The following is a 14,906-nucleotide window of genomic DNA, read 5'->3' as shown; positions in this document are numbered from 1 at the left end:
GGCTGTCACCTTTACTACAGTATGAAGCAATAAGACTTAATGGTTTTCCAGCTCCCACAAGGCCATGTGAGTCATCTAGGTCTACTTTGCTAAGATTACATGTTTTTCTAAGACAATTTTGGTTGTTCCATCCTACTCTAACACACCTTAACAAGTAGAATTGTAGACTATAATTATTATTTTCTATGTTCATTTTTTAGGGATTTATTAAGGAGTGTGTGTTTGTGTAAAATGGTGAATACATCTATGCTCTAAATTTAAAATGGTTTATATAATCATCAACTTACCCTGGCAAGGGAACTATAGCTCTGTGGGGGAGGGATAGACAGCTTAGAGTTTGTGCGAATTACAATTTCCAGGATTATCTGGGAGAAGCTGCAAAAGTTAAACTGCTGTAAAACTGATAATTTTACTAAAATGCCACTACTGGGTCTATAGCTTGGTCTAGGCATTAGATTTTGGCCTTTTGGTGGTTCCCTGAACTAAATTATGTGCTTCTGAATCCTGGAACTTGGATCTATTGTCATAACTTTTTCTGAAGCACAGTTTGAACTGGTGCATATTTACTGATTTGCACTTATATGATGGTAGTTATGTCAAGGCAGTTATGGTTCTATTGGTTTGTATTTTTGCATGTAGTTGCTCTTGGAGTGGTGTGGACAAAGCTGATCCGCATGGAATTCTGAATGTAGCACCAGCATTTATACAGTCACTTTATCATAGGAAGCTGCCTTATACACAGTCACACTACATAGCTCAGTATTGTCTGCAATGGCTGGAAGTGACTCTCCAAAGTTTTAGACCCAAGTCTTTCACAGCCCTATCTGGGACCTTCTGCATGCGAAGGAGATGCTCTGTCAGTGAGCCATATCCCTTCCTTTGCATAATGGCAGTCATTGCTGAAAATCAGCACAGATTGATTCAGAGAACCACAAAAGTTACATGGTAAGAAGTTTGAAAGTATCGGGAGTTTTAAACTGTTATACTTTTAAGAGAGGCTGCTCATAGCTCAACAAAAGGATGCCAAGAGTCTTGCAACTGTGGGGAGTTTGTAATGCAGACTCCACCTGCTGTAAATGTCTGGCCCATTAGGTTTGCAATCCTATACGCACTTACCTGGGAGTATGTCTCAATGGGATTCACTTCTGAGTAGACACATATGGGATTACGATCTAAGAAGCGTGGCAGGTTACATATTGCTGGAAAAGAGGAGAAGCTTCATCAAAAAAGAGAATAAAAGAGAAGAACAAATTGCATCAGATTTGAAATAGAAATACAATATATTTCACCATAATGGAGAAGACTAAACAGGTGACTTGCATGGCTGCTCAGGTGATTCTTTATCTTTCTTTATCTTATCAGACTTGACCCCAATAATCCTTCAAATAGAGAACTCTGTTAGGCTGAGGGCTGTCCTCTGTAATGGAGGATGCAAAGCCCTCTTAGGCCTAGGAGTTGGGTCACAGCCTGCTTTGAGTCTGCCTGGATTCAAAATGCTTTTGTCATTTTCCTGTCAGCTGCCTCATCTCTCTGCAAGCCAAAAAAAGCCAAACTTTGGGATAGGGTAACAGACTCCTTTTTACACAGGTGAGGGCAGCTACCCTTGGCAGTAAATGACACTCTGAGCAACACCATTTTCTACCGAAGGATCGCGGGACATAGTTTTTTGTCTTGAGGTCACTTGGTCCCTCAGCAGGAAGTGATGTTCCACACAGTATTTACAGTTAAGGAGAGGCCTAGCGAGGAAAGGAGCCCTCAGCTGTCAACTAGTCCCTTCCCCAAGAGTCAGGTTTTTTGACTTGAAGAAGGCTGGGTAACTGGTAAGGAAGGAGGGAGTAAAATAAAATAAAGTATCAGCTGGGCATGTCAGGTGTTCATATTTAATGTTTCAGACCGGAGGGCCGGATTTAGGTTTGATGAGGCCGTAAGCTACTGAAGGTAATGGGGCCCTTTATATGTCCAGCTGTCCTTTGTCAACAACAAATTGTCACTGTTTTTTGGGTTGAATATATGCTATATGGTAATTTATGGACCTAATAGGTATCTAAAGCCATTTGCACAAGTTGTCATGTAACCAGTCCATGCAGAATGTTGAAATGAGCAAACCAGCGATATTTTAGGGAGCAGGCGGGGCCCATTATTTACATCATAGGAGCCTACACAACACAAACCACAGTTGCTGTATGTAGGTTTTATTTTATTTGTTTCTTATCTTATATTTTGGAAATGTACATCCCGTTTTCCCCCCTTTAAATTTTTTTGGGGGCCCCCCAAGAGAGTGGGGTCCTAAGCTATAGCTTGTTTAGCTTATACGTAAATCTGGCACTGGTTTCAGAAATGCTCAAATGTCCAAAAAGCTTAATTTGTTTTCAGGGCAGTTTGTGGAAGGTGCTCATTATAGAGTGGGCTTGCTGCATTTCTGCAGTTGTGATTGCTGTCTGCTGAGTTCAGACTGAGCTATATTTAGATGAATGATGTGGGTGGTAAAAGTGACACCCAGTACTGTAGGAAACAAGCCTCCTCACGTGTATTCTCGGCAGCCTTCCAGGTAATCATTCTTACCCACAGCTACAAATACTGGGTAGGACTTGAAGTGTGGAAATTAGGTTTCCAAATATATATATATATATATATATATATATATATATATATATATATATATGCTTTCGTAGATTTTCACGGGTACAGGAATGCAGGTTTTGGTGTCTTCGGGTGTCTTCCCGTGTAAGAGTCGGGGTGTCTGTGCGACGTTTCGACGAGGTCTCACTCGTCATCTTCAGGCTGGTGCTTTCGGCTTCTTGTTACTTGTCACCAGATTCTGCTCTGTTCCAGTAACAAGAAGCCGAAAGCACCAGCCTGAAGATGACGAGTGAGACCTCGTCGAAACGTCGCACAGACACCCCGACTCTTACACGGGAAGACACCCGAAGACACCAAAACCTATATATACTGTTCCAGTAACAAGAAGCCGAAAGCACCAGCCTGAAGATGACGAGTGAGACCTCGTCGAAACGTCGCACAGACACCCCGACTCTTACACGGGAAGACACCCGAAGACACCAAAACCTGCATTCCTGTACCCGTGAAAATCTACGAAAGCATATATATATATATATATATATATATATATATATTTGCTTTCGTAGATTTTCACGGGTACAGGAATGCAGGTTTTGGTGTCTTCGGGTGTCTTCCCGTGTAAGCACAGACACCCCGACTCTTACACGGGAAGACACCCGAAGACACCAAAACCTGCATATATATATATATATATATATATATATATATATATATATATATATATAAGGTGCTCAGTGATGTTGCGGAGTGGGCATGGGTCAGGGATAAAGCACCGACACTTATTTCACAGCAGGGATGATAACCATCTACTGGGATGCTATTTTCCAATTATCTGCATGCCAAATAAATAAACTCTTCTCAGAAAGGAACCCAGGAGGTAAGCTAAGCAGAGGAAGATGTTTGTTAAATTTGCATGCCTGGCTCATGCAAATTTGCAAAACTGCCACTTTTGTTTGAGGGGGAAAACAACCCAAAAACCCAAACTTTTTTATGACCAATCAAATGCCACCAAATATTGAGCAAGCTTTGGAGTCCACTGGAACCCTTCGTCGGGCTGGATGTGAAGTAAAGTGGGGTGCTGGTGTGAAAAAAGGTAGTTTGATATTGGAGCCATTGGGCTTTGCTTAAAAGCTTATTTTGATTGTGGCTATGGGGCTGTCATGAAGAGCAGCCACATTACACCGTCAAATGCGCCACCCCATTTATTAATATTTGCCTTTGTTCTGTTGAGGGTCCTTTAGGATTTGCTGTGTCCAGTTTATTTCTCTTGGCATCTGGAAATTGTTTTACTATGAGTTTTCTGTCTACCTGGGACTGAATGAGGGATGCTATCTGCCTCTGATGCCAGGAAATCTGAGGCAATGTAGTATTCTGAGTTCATAAGCACTAATAAGTACTTTTAATGATTTTTATGCCCACGAACAATATTCAGGATACAAAGAAAATAAAAGGCGGAGATGTCCAGATGACAAATTACAGGTCAGGTCAGTTTATGGGGAAGAGTCTGAATGTGACTCAGCTGACTAAGCCTACCTGCTAATTAGAAAAGCAAAGTGGTGTGTTTACTATCAGTTACATTGCTGTGACTGGAAGATGGTGGACTCGTATACATTCTTTCTTCTATTATTTCCCCCCAAACGTTAGCGGGGAGAAGTCCTAGTCACATGGACTAAATGCTCTTGAATTCTTCATGGGTTTATTTGGATGGGAGAACATGGAGGACCAACTTCCCTACCGTTTTGGTTGGGGAAATCAGAAGACAAAGCTGGGCTCCATTGCATTATTTGAGACTATTGATGAGTTCCAGGAAGACTTCACACCAAGGCAAAGTGTTTTCAACAGAATCCAGAGGCTCTGTTTCCGGCAGCGGGAGCAACTTCCTGGGGAGACCTTTATGAGTTTTGCCTCTGCACTGTGGGATTTGGCATCAGGCTGTGATTTTGGGCCTTTGCAGGATGAGCTGGTGCTTGACCAGCTGATTGAGAAAGCAGAAGACTGGCGAATTAGGGAGACCCTATTTTTGCAAATAGATTCTCTAACTCTGGCGAAGGCTGTGGAGCTGGGGTCACAAATGGAGGCGGCATTTAAAACAGCACCCAATAAGATAACAGCGGCAATAGAGCTATGGGAGCGTCAAATCATTGACAATAAGAATGGGGAAAAGAAGGGCTATAAGAATTATGGACCTTTGTACCAAAGGAAAGAAAAAGTGATGCCTTCACATGGAACTAAATGCCATCTGGGCAGAAAGAAAACTCACAATTTCCAGCATTGCCACAGTGTGAAGCTATCTAAGGTTCCAGGCAAGATGGTATGTTCTGAAATGCATCAATGATGCACTTGTGTGTTCTATTATCATGTTTTACCACAGAGAAAAGCATGTAAAATAGCAGTTTTATCATTCTAGAGTTGTGTAATAGTTTGGCTAAGGATTTTTGCTCTTTCAAATTTGCTATCAACCCTTTTAAAAATGTTGTCTTATAGATTCATTGTGTTTGCGATTTCACAGACTTTAATTGATCACTGATGGATGAGTTATTTTATTTTCAGAGCTTTGTTATCAACATTTTAGCTGAGGACTATATACAAAGCAATCCTTCCTGTTTTACATTATTCAGATAAATTGATAATATAATTTTAAGATCTGCAGGAAGAGGAACATCCAATAATTTCTTTATTCATCATATAATTTGTTTCCAGAATTTTGTGGTAAATGGGCAAATCCACTCCCCTCTCAACATCTGCTTTTAAAAAAGCTAATCTTGTTGATCCTCAGTTCTTCTAACATTTGAACTTGTTTTAGGATTTGTTTCCTAATGTATTTTGTTTATAAAAGATAACTTATAGGATGAGATAATGGTACTAGTGGGAAGTGTGCTTGGGTCCTGCTTGCTGGCTTCCTATGGGCATGTGTTTGGCCACTGCGAGAACAGGATGTTGGACTCGATGGGTTATGGGCATGACACACTAGGGTCTTCTTCTGTTCTTCAGTGTGAGATGATTATATAAACAGAAATGATGCTACCAGAATTGGGGAACCTGTGGTCCACCAGATGTTGCTGGACTCCCAAGTACCATCAGTTTCAGCTAGCATGACCATTGGTCAGGGATGATGGAAGGTGTAGTCTAACAATTTTTGGAGGCCCACAGGTTTCCTATCCTCTTCCTGATCAGTCACAGAACTTGTGTTGTCAGCTCTTGACATGGAGTTAGCAATAGTGCTTTATGTAGTTGTGTACCATGGAGATACTTGGTACATACAGCTTCTCCTGTCACTTCAGTGATTCTTCTACCTATGAAAGGCAACAAACCCCCTAGCATTTCTAGGAAAAAATGTCAAAGAAAGTGATGAAAAGCCAAAAGATGTGAAATTTTACTTTAGCTCTTCAGAATGTATCTGATTAGAGGCACAACTTTTAAGAAAATTTCAGTTCCTGAGCTTTGCTTACTGTTGTATTGGAAATCAAACTGCACTACAAACTTGTCAACTTCCTGCTTAGTTCAATGCATGTAGGATTATAGCAGGCATAGGCAAACTCGGCCCTCCAGATGTTTTGGGACTACAACTCCCATCATCCCTAGCTAACAGGACCAGTGGTCAGGAATGATTATAGATTTAGACATTTCCATTAGAAGTTACTTTCCAGTATGCTGCTTTGACAACAGTATTTCTTGTTGCACTGTGGCTATCCTATTTCTCATCTTTTTTCCTCCCTGCAAGAGCTGATTTTTAAAAAATTTCTGTTCTTTCCTTTCCTTGAAAGTGTGAGTGCTGGATACGTGGCATGAATCTAGTTGATCGATATATGATGTACAGCAGTGTTTGGTTATTTTTGCCCCCCACCCACTAATTCCTGTCAAATAAAAACTGGGCTGTTGATTGTGTGACAGTCTTTGGAACCTCCCGCCCTACGAGATGATGCTGAAGTCTGGAATTTGTGAAGGCTGCATGACTGAATCACTTACACCTACTCCTTGCTTGCATTGAGAAAGTCAAGACTGCAAACAAGCCAGTAGCTGAGGAAGAAACTGCTTTTCTCGGTACATCATTCATGTGGAAGGATCATCAAATGCAGGCGTGACCAGACAGGTTCTTCTTGTATATCGTCCTGCTCTGGGTGTCCTTGCTAAAAAGTCAAATGCTGCCCATCTCATGTGATTTTGTTAGTGTGTTCTTTCAATGACTGATATGAAGAGGGGACTGCTGTCATAGGTTGTGTGCCTGTGCTTTCTCCTCGGTGTTTGGGTATTTGTGGCCTCAGTGTTGCCAGAGGCTACCATTTCCCTTTCCACAGGGTCGTTCTTCAACAGTGACTGAAGCAGATGGAGGCGAAGAAACTCTTGGTGGCTGCTTAGGTACTGCTTTATGCCCCCCATCACTTCTGAGTTATAGAACATCCCAGTTTCCAAGGCAACTGCCAACTTTTTCCTCCTTGAAACAAATCTTCAGAGTGGTAGTAGTGGAAAAGCCAAGAGAGCGGGAAAAGGAAATTGTAAAATCCTTAATCCTTATCAGGTCCAAATCCTATGAGGGCCTCTGTAAGTGCTGCACAGAAGCAAAGTTTCAATAAAGCGTGGCTTCTTTTTCCACTTCAGCACTGAAGGGAAAATGCTGCACCCAATGAAACTCTTCTTTCTTGGTGCTTATTAAAGGAACAGATGCCCTCTTGGGGCTTATACGCATGTTTGGCGCACTTTCACTGGTGTTTCCTCCAAAGGAACATGTATACCAGTTTTTCCATAGTATGTGCTCACTTCCTGCCTCCAGAGTTTTGGGAGACATTCATCTCTCTTCCTTCTTTTCATAGGTCCCATCTGTAACACTGGTGTAAACATGACAAAGACATTTCTTACTGTGTGCTGAGCGATGAATGTTCAGTGGTTCATCAGCTAGATTAAGTGATTTTTCACCATACCGCTTATAAAGATAAAAAAAGAAATGTTTGCTGTAGAATAAGGAAATTCACAGAAACATCCAAACCAAGTGATACCAGCTTACTATGTGGAATGTGATTTGTTTTGTTCTTGTTTTTATTGTGTATTGTGTATTTTGTATTTTTATCTTGTATTTTTATGCTATGAATTGCCCTGAGACCTATGGATGAAGGGCTGTGTACAAATTTAATAAATAATGAAAGTGGGTTCTGCATTTCCTATGGGCCAAGGAGGTCCAGAGGCTACAGTGCAAGATGTTATCCTTAAAGAGAGCCCTTGCATTGCTAGGCATATATTCCACTGAGGTGAGGGTAGTGGGGAAGGATGGGCGTAGCCAGGATTTTTTTGCGGGGGGCAAGACTTTGTTAGGGAGGTCAGGACTTTTGTTGGGGGGGTAGAACTGATGTGATTGGTCAGTTAAGTATTTCTATTGTTTTACTTTAGGGGGGCAGCTGCCTCCCCTTGGCTAGGCCCATGGGAAGGAAACAAAACCATGGCAGTGATGGACCACGATAGCCTGACCACCACCATGTGCAGGCTGGATTATTGCAATGTGTTCTACTTAGGACCGCTCTTGAGGTTTGGAAGCTGTAGCTGTTGCAAAATGCTGTGGCTCGACTGCTCACTGAGGCAGAATATCACCAACATGCAACTCCACTGTTGAAAGAATTTCACTGGCTGCTAATCAGCTACCAAACTAAATTCAGAGTGCTGGTTTTTTTTAATGTATAATGCCTTATGCAACCTGGGATCACTTACATAGCCAATCACTCGCTGTTCTCTGTAGATGAGGTCCTCCTGCAGATATCATTTTATCGGGAGGTCCATTCCACAGAATGAAGGAACTGGGCCTCTAGTGTTGTGGCAGCTACACTTTAGAATTCTCTCTCCTTAGACCGGCACAGTCTCTTATTGGAAGCAGGAAGCATAAAATCGCTTCAACTCTTTTGCATTTTTGCACTGATGGCATGTTGACCCACATTGTGTTTATTCAAATGTTAATGCTTTTGTGCTTTCAGAGAGAATCACTCCTAACATTTGAGTACTAGAAATGTCATACCCCTAGGAGAAGTCCCAGAGGCTATGTTTTTCTGTAGCATGAAATGATGGCTAGCAATAAGTAATGCACATTTTTATGAACTTGTCTGCTTGTAGGAATAGGAAAACATATGTTCATTCCATAATTCAAATTAAGTTCCCACATTTTAGGAACCATCAGACAAGTTAAAATATATTTCTTTTAATACATACAAGATCATCTGTGTTCACTAGTTTAAAAGCATATCCAATATTAGACCCTTTGAAATCAGTGGAATTAAGTGAGGACTATTGATTTCACTTGGTCTACACTGAATATTGTTAAGATTGGATATCACCAAAAGAATTTGCACTGGGGATAAAATGCATATTTATAGTGTACACTGCCTAGAGAGTGTAAAAATATAAAGTGGCTTAGAAATGCTTTTACATACCAGGAAAGCTGCTAATGTAGTGGTTTGACTTCACCCCCAGAGGCGCACTCCATTGGTTTCTTGAGACAGACAGATACCAACAACCCAGAAAGCACTTTATATATTAAAGTAAGAATTTGAAGGCATTTTAATTTAGCTGTGCCATTGTGCATTTAAATCTGATACAATTTGAATAGTGCTACAGTGGGAGACAGGAGCTGCATTATGCCCTATCCTAAGCCGCAGACACCCCCCCCCCCGCATTTTCATCTGCAGCTATGAGAGGTAGAAACTTGCTTTAACATTTAGAGTCTGGGCAAGATTATGTATTATTCTGGAAATATGAAAGACTAATCTTTCAATGTCCAAAGAGAATGTATGGCCTGGGGAGAATTCCAATGGTCAGATAGAGGGCCAAATTTGGACCCCGGGCCTGAAGTTATCCAGCCACATCATACAAGATTACCTCTTCATATCATCCAAATACAAATCAAAGTCTGTGGATTAGTAGTTCTCTCCATAATAACCATTTTGTTGTGGGGTTCCATCTTTGATAGATTCTTTTCTCTTTCTTTTCAGGCCCCAGAGCCAGTAGAAAATTGCACAAGTGAAGGAGAGTTTGAAGAAGACCGGAGTTCTTCGGTCCCAAGTACGTTAGAGTTGGAGATTCGTGGATCAGGCCAAGAAACTGATGAAGACTATTTTGAGACCCAGTCACATCAGAGTGAATCACTGTCAGACATCAAGACAGAGCCTTATGAAAGTGCATCAGACTCGGAGTCTTTTGCCAGTGATGTAACAAGAGAAACCAGCCTGAGTTCATTCTGCCTTTCTGCAGAACTAGAGGAACCATGGCAGAAGTATGCTGAAGGAAAAGTAGAAAAAGCTCCCTCCAAGGCTGAGTGTGCAAGACATCTGGGATGCACGCATAAGGAAGCAGGGGAACTGCCTTCACCTTTGCACATAGCAGCTGGCAAAGGTGAATTGGAAGTACAGGCAACAGTCTCGAAAACAGAAGAGATCAATGGGAATGAGAAAGTGTTACCTTACAGTATTACCTGCACAGGGTTTAACATTAGTAAAGAGGTCCTTGCGTCACAGACAGAGGCCTCATTGGTAGTGGAGGCAAAATCTGTTGACAGAGAGCCACACCTGCATATCTGCTCAAAAAATCTAGCTGAAGGTGCTGTTGGCAAAGGCAATAAAAATACAGGACGATCAGTGTTTGCTTGTCACAGAGCAAACTCTGAAACCTCATTGACTTCCCTTGAGACTGAACATCCTCCTGCCCACTCAGAAGCTGTTTCAAGATGCAGTCTGCCTAATATTCACTTAGAAACAAACAGAACTTGTAAGAGAAACTGTGAATCATCCAAAGTTAGGTGTAAACGGGAGTATATACTGAACACCAAGTGCAATAGGAAGAATGGTATTGGGAGTCAGAAACCTGTAGATGCACACTTGTGTGACACAAAGCTGAAGGCCACGGGTTTACCATGTCTAAAATCTACATTTCTGGTGCCACCCACAAAGCCAGGGATTGTAGAAATGAAATCATGGCACAGTTCACCAGGAAGCATAAGTGCCCGAGAGGTCAGGGAACATGCTAATGACTGTATTTGCATGGCTGATAAATTAAGTTGGTCGTGCTCCAGATTACCCCTAGGAATGTCGGATTATGAAAAGGTAAGGGGCAATTTAGAAAGGTTTGGTGACTGCCCACAGAAGTCCTTCAAGATGGAAAAAGAGACAGGTATTGAAAAATCACTTCTTAATACTCATCTAGTCTCAAATAAGAACCAGCTGGCAACAAGATCCCACTGGAATACCAGTAAGAATTTGCATGATAAGTCAAATATCTTTGGCCTTTCAACAAAAAGAGCAGATACACTAGAGAATGATTCTTTGACCCTATCTCAGCTGCCATATCACTCAGAGGATCATTCCAGACTGGAAACTCCTTCAGCTTTGGAGTCTCTACCAGCAAATATAAATGCCAAAATAGTTCTAAGAAAAGATCAGTTCAAATCTGAGGGTGAGATAGAAATTAACACGTTCCTTCAGAATCCTAGCTCTGAATCTGACAGCCGTGATGCTATAGCCCAAGAGAATTATCTGGGTGGCTATAGCATGGCAGATAAGTATGGCAATACTTACGACATGCACGCTTCCACTGTTAGCACAGAGGTGAACATGGAGAGAAAATGCCTTGAAACGCAAAACACTGAGGCCTTTCTAGGGGCAGCTGAGATAAGGAACGATTCAGAATTTGGATTAGGTTGGGGAATGTTTGATGGGATTCTGACATTAAGTGGAAAAAAGGTCATGGGGCAACAAGAGGAAACAGTGCTTCAAAACATGAGCAGGGCGTCTGATGCCTTAAAATGTCCTTCCATTCAGGAGAGAACAAATGTGCACCTCACAAGAATAGAAAAGAAGGATTTTTATTGTGGTGGTGGTGGTGAAGATGTCTCTGCTTTCGAACTAACACCAACACCACATCACATTTGCCAGGAAGAAAAATTGGAGAATCCTTCAGAGTTAAAACCTCTCTTGATTAAATCTCTTGATCAAAAAGGACTACTGTCAAATAAGATGGATGGTGAGACCTATGTGGATGAATTAACCACTGAGACATTGGAACATGAGAACTCAGCCTCTTCTCTCATCACCATGGTGGACACCACAAAACCACAGAAGACTCCAAATGCACAACCCTGTTGTGGAAATGAAATTCTGCCTATAGATGCTATATCAGGCAGTGAAGATGAGTTCCCTGTTAGCATCTCCACCCAAGAAGGTGAGGAGGAAGCAGAAGCAATGGGTCTTGATTTATCTTCAGTGCCTGCCCCTGAAATTAATACAAGAGCTAGTCTTGAGAACAATTCTCCTAGGACTAATTTAAATATGGAAAGTACTGTACAAAACTGGAAAGAAGAGGGGTATGCAAATGGTTTGTTCTTAGAACCACTTGCCACTAATACTGAGATACTGCTAATCAAGCCCTCCCGAGTGAAAAGTGACTCTGTCTTAGAATCGGTCCAAGCAGTAAACCTACAGTTTGAACCAGGAGGCTATACAGTGGCAGATGAATCTGTGACCAAAAATAGACAGCGAGACACTTGTGTTAACACTGCAGGAACACAGGAAATAAATAGCAATAGTAACCTGTGCCAGAATGTCATTGCTGGTGATAAGACCCTAGGACATAATGTCCATAGTAAGCAAATTATTGAAAAGGAAGGCACCAAACATTGTGATACAGCACGTGGAAAAACAGGCTTTTGTGAAGGTTCTCCAAGCACAGGACTGAACAGGAGCTTTTCTGCTGAGGAGCCAAAGTGCATTAGCAGATACAGTCAATGGAATCCAAGCACAGATATCTGTGACACTAATGTGAGAATGGACAGCCAAGATAATACCACCACAGGCCTAGATAATATCAGCATAGAAAGCACAAACAGTGAGGAGTTAAATGAGAACCTATTTAACTTCCTGGGTAGTAACAGTAGTTTCTACAAGGCAGTTCAGAGAAACAATAAGGCTGTGGCCACAGAGAAATCTTCCAAGCAGTCTAAATTTTTAGCCTTTTCAAAAATGGCATCCTTCAGGAAATCTAAACTAATGTCTGCTGAAAATCAAGATAGTGTCAAGGCCAAGACAGAAACATTGGATGGAGATAAAGGGGATGAGATAGAAGATGACTTGAAGTATATTCAAAGCAATTCACCCAGCTCTGCTTTCCAAAGCAAGGAACGTTGCCTTGCAGAATATTTGGACGATGATGACTTATTTTATGAGAAACCTCCTGGACTCTTCAACAGAATGAGCCTGAGAAAGGCTTCTGGCTCTGGCCGGATACTCTTGGAAGGTATGGGCACAAGTTCTTCTCCCATAATGACAAGAAGAAAGCACTCTGAAGGGAAAGTTTTAGGTTCTGTTGAGAATAATGACAATGAGTCTGTGGAGTATCCTGAACTCAAGAAATCCTCATCTGAGAATGACTTTAAAAGAAACAAAAACACGGAGAGTAAAAGATTCAGGAGTCGGCTGGCCTTGGCCCACAGATCCTTCTCAAGTTTTTTTGAATCTAAATCTCTGGAGAAGGAAAATGCTGAACAGAGTCCAAAGTTTTCAGTGAAAAATGAAAAGGAAAAAGCCAAGTTGCACCAAACAACTTGGAAAGCATTTCTGAAAAGTAAGGAGACAGATGGCCAAAAGCGGTTTGCCTTAAATAGTCCTCTTCCAACACAGCAGAGTTCTTGTTCTAGCAGGATCCCTGGCAGCTTTCCTAGAAGACCATCCAAGGAAAATCAGGAAGATTGCAATGGACAAGAGTTTATGCAATCATGTGTGTCTAATGGCTCATCTGTAGATGGTGGACATTCTGATTCCTCTGGGACTGGTGATTTTCTATCTATGGATACCAAGAGGAAGAATCATGAACTGAATATAAAATGTCTGCATAGCCTAGATTGCAATGGGAAAGAGGAAACGATGAGCAGTGATGGAGATACATCTTTTGAAGAATTCTGGCTGAAATCTCCAATTAGTCCGATTGACCTGCAGTCATCATTTTCTCACTTCACTCCCTCTTGCCCCCAGTTGTCAATGTATGAACGTAAAGATATGCCATGTAGACCCATGAGTCCCAAGCCACAGAGTCCTCGAACTGGTTCTCAACGCAAGGGTTTCCATTACCCTGGAAGATTAAGTTCCACTTCAATGATATCTCTTGGAAACATCTCGGTGATTGATGGCAACTTGGAGGCACCTGAGAGGCCAAAGACATTGAAGCCTAGACCTAGTTTCTTGCAATCTATGCATTCGTTGGATAATGATTATCTGAGAGAGGACAGTGGGATAAGCAGCCAGTCACAAATCAGCTTGGACACAACTTCTTCAGTGAGTGATATCATCAGAGATGAGGTGAGTTGCTTTGTGGTGGTGATGATGTGGTTTAGTTTTGAGAGTTTGGAGTGTGGCATCATTGTTATTTATTTTTATTTCTTTCTAAAAACCATTTCCATTCCAAACAAAGCCCATTTCCATATGCTAAGCAGTGAAATGGAATATAGAATGTCACAGTGAATCTACGAGTGCATATGCAGGGACATATGACATCAGAATTAATTATCTGTATATCTTTTCCAGAACTACATGCAGAACTACATGCATGTATAACTTTTCCAGAACTACAACCAGGCCATTCTGCATACTGGTCTAAACCAGAGAAGTTAAGTGGCTAACCAATTGAGTCCACGTGTATGTAGTCATCATGAGACTGGTTTTAAATCAGATTCCCCAAACATTATGTCAGAAGAGGTGCCCATGTAAACCACAGACAAAGGGACAGACTTCGTTTTAAATATATCTTGTTTGATTTGAAATTATGGTGGCTGACATCACCATTGTCTTTCAGTGGGATGTGAAAGGTTTCCCTGCCGGCAACATACCCTGACCTGATGGACAGATCTGTCCATGTAGCCCAGAACCCTTTACTTTGATTGACAGCAGCACTCCAATGTCTCAGATGATAACTTTAAAGTTATCTGTTACCTGATCATTTTTAACTTGAGATATCAAGGATTGAACCTGGGACCTTTTGACATACATAGCATGTCATCCAAGCTATGGTCCTTTCTTCAAGGTTCATTTTCTTGCAAAGATATAGACTGCATGCGCATCACACATTTAAAGTACCCCTCCCAAAGAATCCTGGGAACTGTCAAGGTCGCTGGTAATTGTAGCTTTGTGAGGGATGGACTACAGTTCCCAGGATTAAAGTGTATGCTTTAAATGTACTTGAAATGTATGGTGTCTACTCAGCTTCAGTCTCATGGGTCTGCCAATGTTTGTGCCACATTGTTAGTGCAGTAGCAGATGTAGTGCAGTGCAGTCCCATAGCTCAGCCTTAGGATAAAGAAACACTAAAAGGAA

At 41.5% G+C, this 14,906-nt stretch overlaps 2 protein-coding genes across 15 annotated transcripts in view; one reads left to right on the top strand and one right to left on the bottom strand.

Annotated features, from left to right (window-relative positions):
* GPR148 (G protein-coupled receptor 148) overlaps window positions 1-1,790 on the bottom strand; it is a 107,775-nt gene extending 105,985 nt beyond the window's left edge. For all 11 annotated transcript variants that reach the window (XR_014220444.1, XR_014220445.1, XR_014220446.1 and 8 more), the window contains exons 1-2: window positions 1,290-1,790; window positions 1,117-1,199 (exon numbers count right to left, since the gene is read on the bottom strand). The gene's annotated coding sequence lies outside the window, so the exon portion shown is untranslated. The remainder of the gene's footprint in view (window positions 1-1,116; window positions 1,200-1,289) is intronic.
* ARHGEF4 (Rho guanine nucleotide exchange factor 4) overlaps window positions 1-14,906 on the top strand; it is a 150,742-nt gene that overhangs the window by 42,265 nt on the left and 93,571 nt on the right. For 2 of the 4 annotated variants that reach the window (XM_082225309.1, XM_082225308.1), the window contains exons 1-2: window positions 4,183-4,891; window positions 9,546-13,895. In XM_082225309.1, the coding sequence (XP_082081435.1) occupies window positions 4,271-4,891; window positions 9,546-13,895 (4,971 nt within the window). In that variant the 5' untranslated portion in view covers window positions 4,183-4,270. Of the gene's footprint in view, window positions 1-4,182; window positions 4,892-9,545; window positions 13,896-14,906 lie in introns of those variants that run through there. The other 2 variants (XM_082225310.1, XM_082225311.1) reach the window with 1 other exon arrangement.

The sequence above is a fragment of the Podarcis vaucheri genome (assembly GCF_965113315.1).
Source record: "Podarcis vaucheri genome assembly, chromosome: 5".
Lineage (NCBI taxonomy): Eukaryota > Metazoa > Chordata > Lepidosauria > Squamata > Lacertidae > Podarcis > Podarcis vaucheri.
This window is presented reverse-complemented; position numbering and strand designations above follow the sequence as displayed.